Source organism: Mesocricetus auratus, unplaced genomic scaffold (genome assembly GCF_017639785.1).
Source record: "Mesocricetus auratus isolate SY011 unplaced genomic scaffold, BCM_Maur_2.0 Super-Scaffold_100022, whole genome shotgun sequence".
In the NCBI taxonomy this organism is placed as follows: Eukaryota; Metazoa; Chordata; class Mammalia; order Rodentia; family Cricetidae; genus Mesocricetus; species Mesocricetus auratus.
In genome coordinates, this window is record NW_024429203.1 from 32,228,727 (window position 1) to 32,240,743 (window position 12,017).

Sequence of the window (12,017 nt, forward strand, 5' to 3'; positions counted from 1 at the left end):
GGGAAATAAGTGGGATAGAGCTACAAGAGTTCTAGATCTGTTATAAAGAAACCCTATCTCAAACAAACAACAAAAGTCCTGATAGCTATAAAGAACTGTGTGAAGAACCAAAGTCTACATAAATTATGAAGTGACTTCTTCAATAAATTTAGGAAAACAATGGTAATAGACATACCTTTCTAACAATACTATCTTCCATATTTGACTTTTTATTGCTACTTTGTTTACCCAATAAAGTAACTTCTAGTTGACAAAAAGGTTTTGGTAAAATATCACACTGTGTGAAGAATTTTCTCCATTCAACAATATATGCCTTTAGCAAAGCTGTGTCATCTTGATGGCTCAGGACACGCTGAAAAACAAAATTGTATCAATTTGAAATACTTAAAATACCTAGAAAATAAGAACAAAACCGAAGTAAAGCAAACATTTCCTATTAAGCACATAAATGTTCACAGCCATATTACTCAAAACAGTCAAAAAGTAGCAAATATATACTGAGCAATAGTAGCCCCAATCCCAGAACTGAGGAGTCAGAGGCAGGCTGAGTTCAAGCAGCCTGCTCTACAAAGCCAAGTTCCAGGACAGCCAGGGCTACACAGAGAAACCCAGGACCATTACCTGGTGAATGATAAACAGTATGTATTACACCTACAACAGAACAGTAAACAGCCAGAGCATGGAGACCAGTCATAAAAGGTCACAGGAGAATAAATTCAGAAGTAGGAAATTCACAGCTTACTGATGAACAGTGTTTGACAGTACAGTGTTGCTTCAAAGGCGAGGAAACAGTCTGGAATTAGTGGCTGATATTCTGAATAAACTAAACCTTTCTATAACATACTTGAAGTGAGGGGTTCTGTTTCTTAGTTGTTTGTTCCTTCTTTCCTTTTTTGAGGCAGGGTCCCATTATGTGGAGGAGGTTGACTTCCCACACAAAGATCAGCCTGCACCCTGAGTGCTAGGATTAAAGGAATGTGCTACCACATCCAGTTAAGAGAGTGACTTTTTTGTTCTGTTTTGTTTTTTGAGACAGGGTTTTCTGTGTAGCTTTGGAACTCACTTTGTAAACCAGACTAGCCTCAAACTCAGAGATCTGCCTGCCTCTGCCTCCTGCATACTGGAATTAAAGGTGTGTGCCACCACCCAGCTAGGAGAGTAAATCTTACGGCATGCAAATTATTTTTTTTTGCAGGTGCTGAAAGTGGTGCTGAGGTCATACCAAGAGCCTAAACACAGCACAAGCAGTTAGATCTCTTTAGTTCACCAGGATAGCCAGGGCTATAAAGAGAGATGGTCGAAAAAAACAAACAAACAAAAAAAACTGGCTTGGAACTTGCCAAGTAAGCTAGACTGTCTGGCCACTCTCAGGGATCTTCTTGTCTCTGCATTCCCAATTCTAAGATGACAAATAAATGCCACCATGATAGGCTTATTACTGTATTTATTATTATTATTGCTATATTTATTTATTTGTGTGTAGGAAATGGGTACACACAACAAAATAGTTGTGTATGTGTCTGTATACATGAGTGCTGGTATCCACATAGGTTAGAGACATTGGATTCCCTGGAGGTAGAATTACAGCAGTTAGGAGTATTTGATATGGGTGCTGGGCACCAAATTTTGTTCCTTTGTAAAAGTAGTATATGTTCTTAAGCACTGAGCCATCTCTGGAGAATCAGATATAGAGTTTTTAGAAGCAATACAAGTACAGTGGCATATACCTTTAATCCAAGCATTAAGGAGGCATAGACAGATAGAACCCGGGACAGCCTGGTCTACTATATGAATTTAAGAGCCAGAGTTACAGTGAGACCCTGTCTCAAAAACAATCAACCAACTAAAGCAAACAAAGAAAGAAGCCTAAGAATAGGGTACTCACTGATGAGTACATGCTTACTAGCTAAGCATCTAAGGCTCTTAGATGCCAATCTCAAGCAAGGATGTAAAATAAAGATGGAAACATGCACAACTTACTGCTTGTGCTTGCTTAATAAATTCAAGAATATCTTCTTTCAAAGCCTGATGAATTTTTGATGAGCCTTTGTCATCCCAGAGACAGACTGCATGTACATCCCTGTAAAATTAAAGCAGATGGGCAAACATCAGTAATAAAACAGGAACAAACAGAGACAAGCATTCATCTCAAGCTCTACAGTGGTACAGTCCCCAAAGACCATGGTAAAATTATGTGCTAAACCCAGTCACAAGAACAAAGCTCTCTTTGTAAAATCTCAAACAGGTAACTTTCTATTATTTCCATTGTTTCTGCTTCCTTGCTGTTTTGTTTTGTTGTTGTTGTCCTAGAAAGTGTTTCTCTTAGAAATCCTGGCTGTCCTAGAACTCACTCTGTAGACCAGGCTGCCCTGGAACTCAGAGACCCACTTGCCTCCACTTACTGAATGCTGAGATTAAATGTGTGTGCTACCACCACCTGGTGGCTTTCCTTAATTCTCATTGTAAAAGTGTGCCTTTGTCTCCTAACTACTATCCCCAAAGTTAATTACTATTAATATTTTTAGTCCCAGCACTGGGAAACAAAGAAAGGAGGACCAAACAAAGAAAGCTTGCCCAGTCACCTAATTTTGTTGAATTGGTGAGCTCCAGATTTAGTAAGTAAAGAGGTATTACTTATTCTCTTCTACATTCTGTTATAACCTTTGACAAAAAAGCAAGAAGAAGGCAAGCATCCAAAGTCAATCTTTGGTCTCTGCATACACATGCGGTACATGCATACACATGAATTACCACACATACCCACACACCATTTCTGTATATATACCGAGTCCACTCCCTAATCCCTGACTATACACTGATTGTGATTTTTTTACTTCTATATTACTACTTGCTAATTGATCTGGTAAGGCTGAATATGTTCTTTCTAATAGTCCATGTTTTGTTTTGTTTTGTTTGTTTAGTTTTTGAGACAGGTTATAGTTCTGGGTGTTCCAGAACTTCTTCTGTAGACTATGATGGCCTCAAACTGTCCAGAATACCAGATTAAATATATATGCTGCCACTGTCCAGAAATATTTAATGTTTCTATAATGTGTCTGTTACTGTAGCAACATAACCTATTCAGAGTAGTTGAAAAATTTGGGGATTTCATAGTAAGCTATGTTTCCTATTTTAAAAAAAAGCTTCTTTTCTTCTCACAGTGATGAATTTAGAAACTCAAGTTCCATTACTGAATGGGGTATACTGTTTATAAGAGAAAAATAAATACAGCACCTGGGAAGACAAAAGTTCAAGAGAAAGAAAGTTCATCCCGCTCTGCTTTCCAGAACTCCTGCTGAAAGCCTTCCCTTCTTAAAAGGTCCAGAGCTAACTTTCTGTGTGCTTTCTATTCAGACTGCAAACACACAAACACACCTATTGGCATTGACTGTGTGTGAGACAGCTGGGATAACCCCATCTCTTTCTGCACTTGCCATGCAGAACACTTACAGATTTTGTTCACCTCGGTGTGACAGGTAAGTAACACAGGGAGTAACACAGGAACCTGTTGTAACAGCCTGAGCTGACTTAGCTGGCAGAAGCACAAGGTGGATGGCTCAACAACAGTATCATAATCATTCACTGGTGCTTGCTATAGCCTAACAATTTAAAAATCTTTGATTACAATAATAATGTTTCCTCTGAAATTTAATATGCTTATGAATATGCCCTGACCAAATACTGCCTCAACCCTGGAAGCCTTTCAAGCTTGCTTCAGCTTAGGCTCTGTGCTTGAATTAATGCTTCAGGTTTTGGCTGTATGTTCCTGTTCTTACTTTCAACCCCAGTACTGGGATTAAACCAGGGTCTTGTTCATGTTAAGCAGGTACTCTACCAATGAGGTACATGTATAGACCAAAAGTGTGGGCGTGGGGACACTAGAAATGGTTCAGTGGTTAGGAAACTCATTACTCTCCCACAGAACTTGGTTTCAGTTCTTATCATCCACATGAAAGATTACAAGGGGCTCTGACATACTCTACTGGTTTCTACAGGCACCAGGCATGTATACAATGTACTTGCATATATACATGCAAAACACTCATACATATTAAATTAAAAAGTTCACATAGAGTGAAGGAGATATGACCAGTGGTGAAACAGGCCTTTAATCCCAGCATTCGGGAGCCAGAGGCAGGATGATCTCTGCAAATTCAAGGCCAGCCTGATTTACAGAGTGAGTTCCAGAGCAGTCAAAGCTACACAGAGAAAAAAAAAAGTGAAAGAGCTTTCTAAGGTAAACTTTGTGGTTAATGGGGTTGTTTTAACTTGTTACACAGCCCCAAGGGGACTACTACTCAATAATTGTGCTATAAAGACATTTGACCAAGGGCTGAGCAGTAAATATAACAAAGCATTGAATTTCTTAGAAAAATCTGCTTGTAAGGTTGGCCTTTAATTGGTATCTGAGAACACTTAAATAAACTTCCTGAAATAACACTAGTTCTCTATACCTAAACTGTTCATACAAGCCTAATTTATATTGAATACTCTTCCTATGAGTTCAAAATTGAATGACTATATAGCCACTGCCATTAACTCTTGATAACACATCACATTTTGCCAATCTTTTTTTTTTTTTTTTGGTTTTTTTTTTTTTTTTTTTTGCTTTGTTTTGTTTTAAGTTTTGAGACAGGGTTTCTCCGTGTTCCTCTGACTGTCTTAGCAATCGCTCTGTAGAGCAGGCTGGCTTCGAACTCAGAGATCCTGCCTGGTACATGTTTCTAATCTTGCTGCTGAAGAAAGAAATGTTCCAGGACTGGAAAGATGGCTCAGTAGTAAAGAGCACTTGTTGTTCTTATAAAGGACCTGATGTTAGTTCCCAGAACCCATAAGGTGATTCACTAATTTCCAAGAGATTCCACATCCTCTTCTGACCTCCACCAGTACACACACACATGCATGCAGCAAAATACTCATACAAATAAAATAAGATAAACAAATTTTAATGTCCCATGTAAATTCTCTGGAAAAGGAGTCTTGGAAATTTGTACTTAATTTCCTTAAATCTCCAACTATATACCACATGCCTTTCCCTGTAGTAAGGTCAGGCTTGTGAGGGAACACTGAATGTCTTGGGAATCCCCAACACAAGCAGTAGTATTACAGATAAGCAGATCAGTTAAATGCATGCTGTCCATCTGAGTATAGAAAGACACCAAAACCTGATCTGTTAATAGAATTACTGGATTACTTACGAAAACAGATCAAACCACTGCTGTTTTGTTACAGATTCCTGGCGTAAAAGCTTCAAAACAATTGGACGCATGAAATCCCACTTGTCTTCAAACTGGAGAGAACCTTTATTCTTAAAAACAAGAGATAAAAGATTACTTAATGTTAAAGCAACTTTAAAAATCTCATACTTTTATTTAAAAACATGTAGTCTTTTATGAGATACCAAGAACAAAAAGATCAAATTTAAAAACAGCTTTTTTCTTTAATTTTTATCATTTATTTTACATACCAACCATTCTTCCCTTTCTCCTCTCTTCCCATTCCCCACCCCACCCTCACCCCTCCCATGAGAGCCAGCAAAGCATGGATATCAAGTTGAGGCAGGACCAATCTCCTCCCCCTGGATCAAGTTCATGCCAGGGACAAAGAGCTAGCTCATGTGCCAGGGACAAGTCCTGATCGCACTGCTAGGGGCCCCAGAAACATACCAAGCTACACAACTGTCACCCACAGAGGGCCTAGGCCACAACAGAGTTCTTACAAACTTAATCTCACAGCAGAGAATCAGAGAAAGACAGTTATAAACAAAAATCCAGGCTGGATTACTGGCTGCAAGTATAGTGTAATGGTAGAGTGCCCACTGTGCATGATGAGGCCCTGGGTTTAATTCAAGAGTGGGGGTCGGGAAGAGACAGGAATCTTCCGGCAGATCATCCCTGAACAAATAGAATGTGTACCTAGTATGATGCTGAGAACCTTAGGTCCAGTGTATTCGATAAGCTAACCACTATGGTTTTGGTAGAGAACTTGCCACATCTACATGGTCTTAGAAGTAGGGGCCCGCCAAATTTAGAAAGATTAACAATGTAATTTAGAGAGGGCATTTAGGTCAATCTAGAAATTCCAAGCTCTCATGGAATTTATGTCTTTGTGAAGAAATTCCACACAACCCACCCACAGAAAAGTAAGAAACCCTTCCTGAGGCATAACTTGGGCATGCTGTCATACAGTGGCATCAGAAGAGAAATGTCTGCAGACTACAAGGAGGACAGCAGAGGACTGCTGTGCTTGTGACCTCCTAGACTGTCCTATGCTTCTCTCCCTTTAGGTGACCTTACAAGCAACCGTGATTATACCAGCTTGCAGTGAATCCTGCTTCTATCTGGTGTTGGAAATGAGCAAATGAACCCTTTAATTTTGTAGCTTTCCTATACTTCACACAAAGTAAAGCTGTCAGAATAGAGATGGCTAAGCAGTTAAGAGTATTGTTACTCTTGCACAGATCTGGTTTCAGCTTCCAGGACATACATGGTGACTCACAACTATCTGTAACCACAGTTCCAAAGGATCTGACACCCTCTTCAGGCTTCCAGGGACATCATCAATGCATATGGTACACATACATGCTCATAAAATATTCCTGCTCATCAGCATTTTTTTAAAGGAAAAAAGACTGGGAGGGTCTGCTGGAACCTGCCACTAAGATCAGCCTGCCACACGGCCAGTCTGGTCTACTTATGGAGTTCCAGGACATCTAAGACTACTACCCTGCTCAAAATAACAAATGAAATCCCCCACAAAAGTCAATGCTTGGTGTACAAGTATGAAGTTCTAAGTTCAAATTCCCAGGACCCACATAAAAAGTCAAACATAGCATGAGCTTGCCAATAATACCGGTATCATGGGATAGAGAAAGGAAGATCACTGGGGCTTGCTGGCAACTAGCCAAACTCCAGGCTCAGTGAGATACCCTGAACCTAGGTATAGCAACCAGGATATAACCTGAGATATAGCTTCAAGGGATATACAGTATAAAGTAATTCAACATCCTTCTCTGGGCTCTGAACCCTCACACACATGCGCAGACACACCACAAAACCCCCTACTCCCTACCCCCCCCCCCCCACAGATAGGTGGAGTCCACAGTCTTTCATGGATACTAAAATCTACGAATGTCCAAGTCTATTAGGTAAAACCAAAGTGTTGTGATTTACTACAATTGTCTTTAAATGATCTTTACTTTTTTCTGCTGTGGAATATTACTGTACACTGTAAATTATGCTCTGATTGATTAAGCCAGCCAATAGAGCTCTTTAACCTCTATGAAATCCTCTGACAAGTCATATCACTTCCTGTCTGTTTGTACAGACCTTTATGGTTAACTAGTTAACTGTGGCTAACTACACCCTCTGATCTTCAGGCAAGCTTTGTGTTTGTTTGTTTGGGGGGGGGGGGGGCGTTTCCTGACAGGCTTTCTCTGTATAGTTCTAGCATCCTGGAACTAGCTGTTGTAGACCAGGCTGGCCTAAAATGCAGAGATACACCTGCCTCTGACTCTCGAGTACTGGGACTAAAGGCGTGTGCCACAAGTTTTATTTTAGTAGAGTACAAACAAGACCACGTTTCCCCTTTTTTTTTTGTAATAAAAAAGTTATAGCCAATACAAGAAAAATTATATGCAATATATACAGGCAATAAGTATATCAACAATGTCTAGTCCATTAACAATTGACAAATTCAGAATACTACATTATCTATACTATTTTAGTGAGTTCAAAAGGCTGTACCTAAGTCACTTCATATTCTAACTTGCATTACCAAGGCTATCTTTTTATTTCTCTCAATGTTATACACTTTACATTTCCCTTATGAGTTTCTTTTCTGAATTTTTTAAAGTTTAAACTACAACTACAAAGTTTTCAACTCCATCAAAGATCCAAGATGGAAATAATATTACCTGAGAAATCAGGAAGTGCAAGTAAGCAACTTCCAAAAAATGTGAGCAATGACAGAGACAGCTGGCTGCTGAACAGTAGTCACCCAAGGTAACTCTGCAGCGTGGTTGGGACATCCGTCTTATATAGGCTGAATATTCTGAAGGGCTGTCCTTCCTTGTCTTGGCAAGTTTGGCACTCCTTTCTTTTGTATCCTGCTTGCCCAATTTGGACAGATTACTGCCAGCAATCCAGGAAGGAGAACTTTCTTGCCCAGTGGCTTACATCTGCCACAAAGAAAGTTTATAAACTCTATGTGGAGTTTCATTTATGCCCATCATCTTCTCTAAAATAGATTGGTGTTGCCAGGAGCAAATATGTAATATTGTCACACACACAAAAAGAACCTGTTATTAAAACATCTTAAATGCTATATTCTGAGGAACTCTGAAGTATTTGAAGACAACGACCTGTCTGTCTAAAATATATGCTTGACGTAAAAACAGATGTAGCTACAAGTTTGATGGTAATAGATGACTAATCAACTTGTATTTCCTTATTATCCTAAATAGTTGGTAATAACTTTCAAGGGCTAAAACTTTGCATTCCATACTTAAATTAGTTGCATAGGTACAATACCTTGAATAAGAAATGTTAGAAATGTATGCACAGCATATTCTAACAAAAATAATCATAATTTTGTATCAAGATACAAAAAAAATCCAAGTCAATGTAAAATATGTAGTTGGCATTTTTGTAGATACAGCGGGGCAGTGGTGATGCATGCCTTTAATGCCACAAGGAAACTCTTGTAAAACTAAAAATGAACAAATAAATAAATGTAGATTAAATAATCTACCCTTTTAGCCTATTTCTATATCCCCCCTCATTTCAGAGTAGATTCAATAATCTACCCTTATATTCTATCATATCTACATCTCTCTTTTTGCTTTTCAGAACAAAAGCTCTGAATCTCCTGTGTTCAACTTTTTTCCTGACCATTACCAGTAACAACTTGTAACTAACTACCCTAAACAAGGACAAATATCCATAACCCATACAAAACCAAAAACCACCCACCCAACCTCTTGGGAATGTGGACATTGTATTCTTAAATTTACTTCCTGCTGTATGGAGGCAACAGCATCTTTAGGGAATCCTGAAAAGAAAATTTTGAGTAAATTGTCAAGTCCTGGGTGAGATAGCTGTATCATTTGTTGTCCAGTTTGTGCGTAATAGGAAAGTGCAGGGCTGGTCTCAAATCCTGGCTAAAGTAGTCTGTGAGGCTGGATCATCTCAGCTAGCCAAATAAAAATTTCCCTGAGTATTTTATAGTTCAAAACCACCTTTAAGTGCTGTTTCTCAGCTTAGTGGTGAAATAGTCACTGTGGGACCCCGTATCTTCCTTTTGGAGACTTCAAAGGTCACTGTTAAACATGGTCATGGTTAACTGTAGAAAACTTAAACATTTTAAATGGCATATGCTGCAGATCTCAAAGAGATTAAAGGACCATACTTCATTATGCACACCCAGAATACACACACTTAATCCCTAGTTACCTGATGCAGACTCAAACCCAAACTCATGTACAGGAAGCTAGATGAAGCCTTTTTCTAGAATTAATTAGTATTTTATATGACCATTAATAGCATTACAAAAAGGTTTTATATATATATATATATTAATCATATAAATTGAGATAATATTTATACCTTAAGAAAGGCTTCAAAGACTCAAAATAAAACCAAAGGATTATGAGAGTGGCAATAAAATAGTCCCTTAATTTTTTTTTCTTTTGTCCAATATCAGGTGGTTCTTCTGACATGACAGAGATCTGGGGTTTTCCTTTAACAAGCATGGGGTTTAGAGAAAGAGAGAGCCACCCTCCAACTCCAAAGCCAGCTTTAAATTTTAATTGGAATGAGACTGACTACATAGAGACAATTTGTATTATATGTCTATAAAGAAAAGCAGAAACAAACATTTGGGAAGATTTGAGAAATTTTATCCTATAGGAAATGTGATATGCTAATAGGCCAATTTACTCTTTTTCTTGGGACATTTTCTCTGGATGATTTGTCCTTTTCCCTCAGATGTTTCATTTGTCCAGTGGTCTTCAGATTCCTTAGCTGGATGCCATCATTCTCCTGAAAAGACAAAAACATAACCTTTCTCCAACCCTAATTTTGGGGAGGTTCCCTTCTGGCAAGTTACATCTGATGAGTGAAAAACATTTGTTAGTTTTAAAGTTAGTTTAAATTGAATGGCCATGCTGTTTGATTAACTATCACCTCTTCTAATCAAGGGGTGTCTTGTTTAAATCTAGTCTTCATTGATTTTGATGGTATCCATAGCTTTTCTTCTGTGGAAACAAAAGTAAAACCCCTTCCCCAATGTAACACATGTTCTGGTTTCCATTCCTAGGTCAGCACATCTTTAAATCAGCAGGTTGATTTAATCCCATAGTTTTTCTATACTACTCAATGTCTCTCCAAAATTGTCATTCCTTTCTCATTAGCATTCAGAAAATTTGGAAGTTAATAAAAAGTTATGCAATCTATTTCTGGGGGGGGTCTTTATTGCCTCTTTTTATTTATTTAGCATATACTTTTGATTTGATCTTTCCATAACTGCTTGCCCTGTAGGACTGTGGGATATACCTGTTATATGCTTTATATTGTAATAAGCAAAACAATTATTTACTAGAGACATATGCTGGAGCATTGTCAGTCTTAATTTGTACAGGTATTCCCATGATGGCCATAACTTCTAGCAAAAGTATAATTACAGAATCAGCCTTTTCAGAACTCAAAGTAGTTGCCATTGAAATCTTGAATAGGTATCAATGGTATAGTGTACATATTTTAATTTTCTACATTCTGCAAAATGAAACACATCCATCTGCCAGATTTCATTCCTTTGAGTACCCTTTGGGCTACTTCTTGCTGGAAGTGAAGTTTGGTGATATAAAAAATAGTAGGACATCTTATTGCCAAGATGTGGAAATTTTTTCAAACCTTTGCTATTGGCATGATCTTATTTTATGAAAGTCTGAGGCCTCCAGCACATTTTCTATCAATAATTGATCAATTTCATCATTATCTTGTGCTAGAGGGCCTAGCAGATTCATATGGGATCAGATATGTGATGTGATCTTTTTGTGTGTGTATATATATGTATATGATTCTTGTTCCTGATTATGTCTTGTAACTGAATAATAAATCAATTCTGTATCATCTGGTATAAATTCAGCAGTTTCAATATGCAAAACAACTCTGCACATTGTGAATTACTAATTATGCTGAATTTCCATAAAATCCATGAATATCATGAGAATGACGGAATTAAGGACTCTGAGCCACTTAAATTTACTCATTTATAACCTGCCTTTCCTGGCTTAGTTGCATCAGTATAGAATGTAGGGGGGCTCCAGATATTGGTGTTCCTCGTACAATAAGAGGAAGGATTCAGTTAGTTCTCTTTATGTATTGAATTCTCTTGCTTTTGGGATATTTGTTGTTCATCTCTCCCAGAAGATTACTGCAAATTCAGATTCTGCCCTTAATTTGTCAATTTCATCATTAGTAAAAGGTACTACAATTTCTGCTGGGTCTAATCCTGGTAACTGATGAAAGTCTCTATTTTCCTTTTAGAATAAACTCAAAGATCTTTTCCACATAAGTTTTTAGTTTTTTACTTCTGTTCGTGGTAAAAAGATCCATTCTAAGATCATATCTTCCCTCTGCATTAATATTCCTATAGAAGAATGCTTAGAGGGAAAAATAACAGAATGCAACCAAGCTCTGGATCCAAATGACACACATGAGCATCCTGCATTTCTTTTCCACCAAAGTCAATTCTACCTCACCTTCAGGTGATAATTCTCTTGGAATATTTAAGTCCTTGTCACATTTAACAAATTACTCAGTTCATTTTTTCCCCTACTACAATAGTGGTCCTTATAAGGAAATGTCTCCTAGCAATATCTGAAAGTCATTAAGAATCGGCAATCAATCTCTCCTAATTTGTACCTTTTGGGGCCTAATTTTCTGTAGAATTTTATATCCTAAGTAATTAATAGAATCTCCTCTTTGCATTTTATCATGAGCAATTTGTAAGCACCA

At 37.9% G+C, this 12,017-nt stretch overlaps 1 protein-coding gene across 2 annotated transcripts in view; it reads right to left on the minus strand.

The window, feature by feature from the left end:
• Cul5 (cullin 5) overlaps nucleotides 1–12,017 on the minus strand; it is a 53,384-nt gene that overhangs the window by 29,122 nt on the left and 12,245 nt on the right. Inside the window, exons 2-5 of one of the 2 annotated variants that reach the window (XM_040730227.1) lie at nucleotides 9,939–10,040; nucleotides 5,199–5,308; nucleotides 1,981–2,080; nucleotides 176–352 (exon numbers count right to left, since the gene is read on the minus strand). In XM_040730227.1, the coding sequence (XP_040586161.1) occupies nucleotides 176–352; nucleotides 1,981–2,080; nucleotides 5,199–5,308; nucleotides 9,939–10,040 (489 nt within the window). The remainder of the gene's footprint in view (nucleotides 1–175; nucleotides 353–1,980; nucleotides 2,081–5,198; nucleotides 5,309–9,938; nucleotides 10,041–12,017) is intronic. The other variant, XM_040730228.1, reaches the window with a different exon arrangement.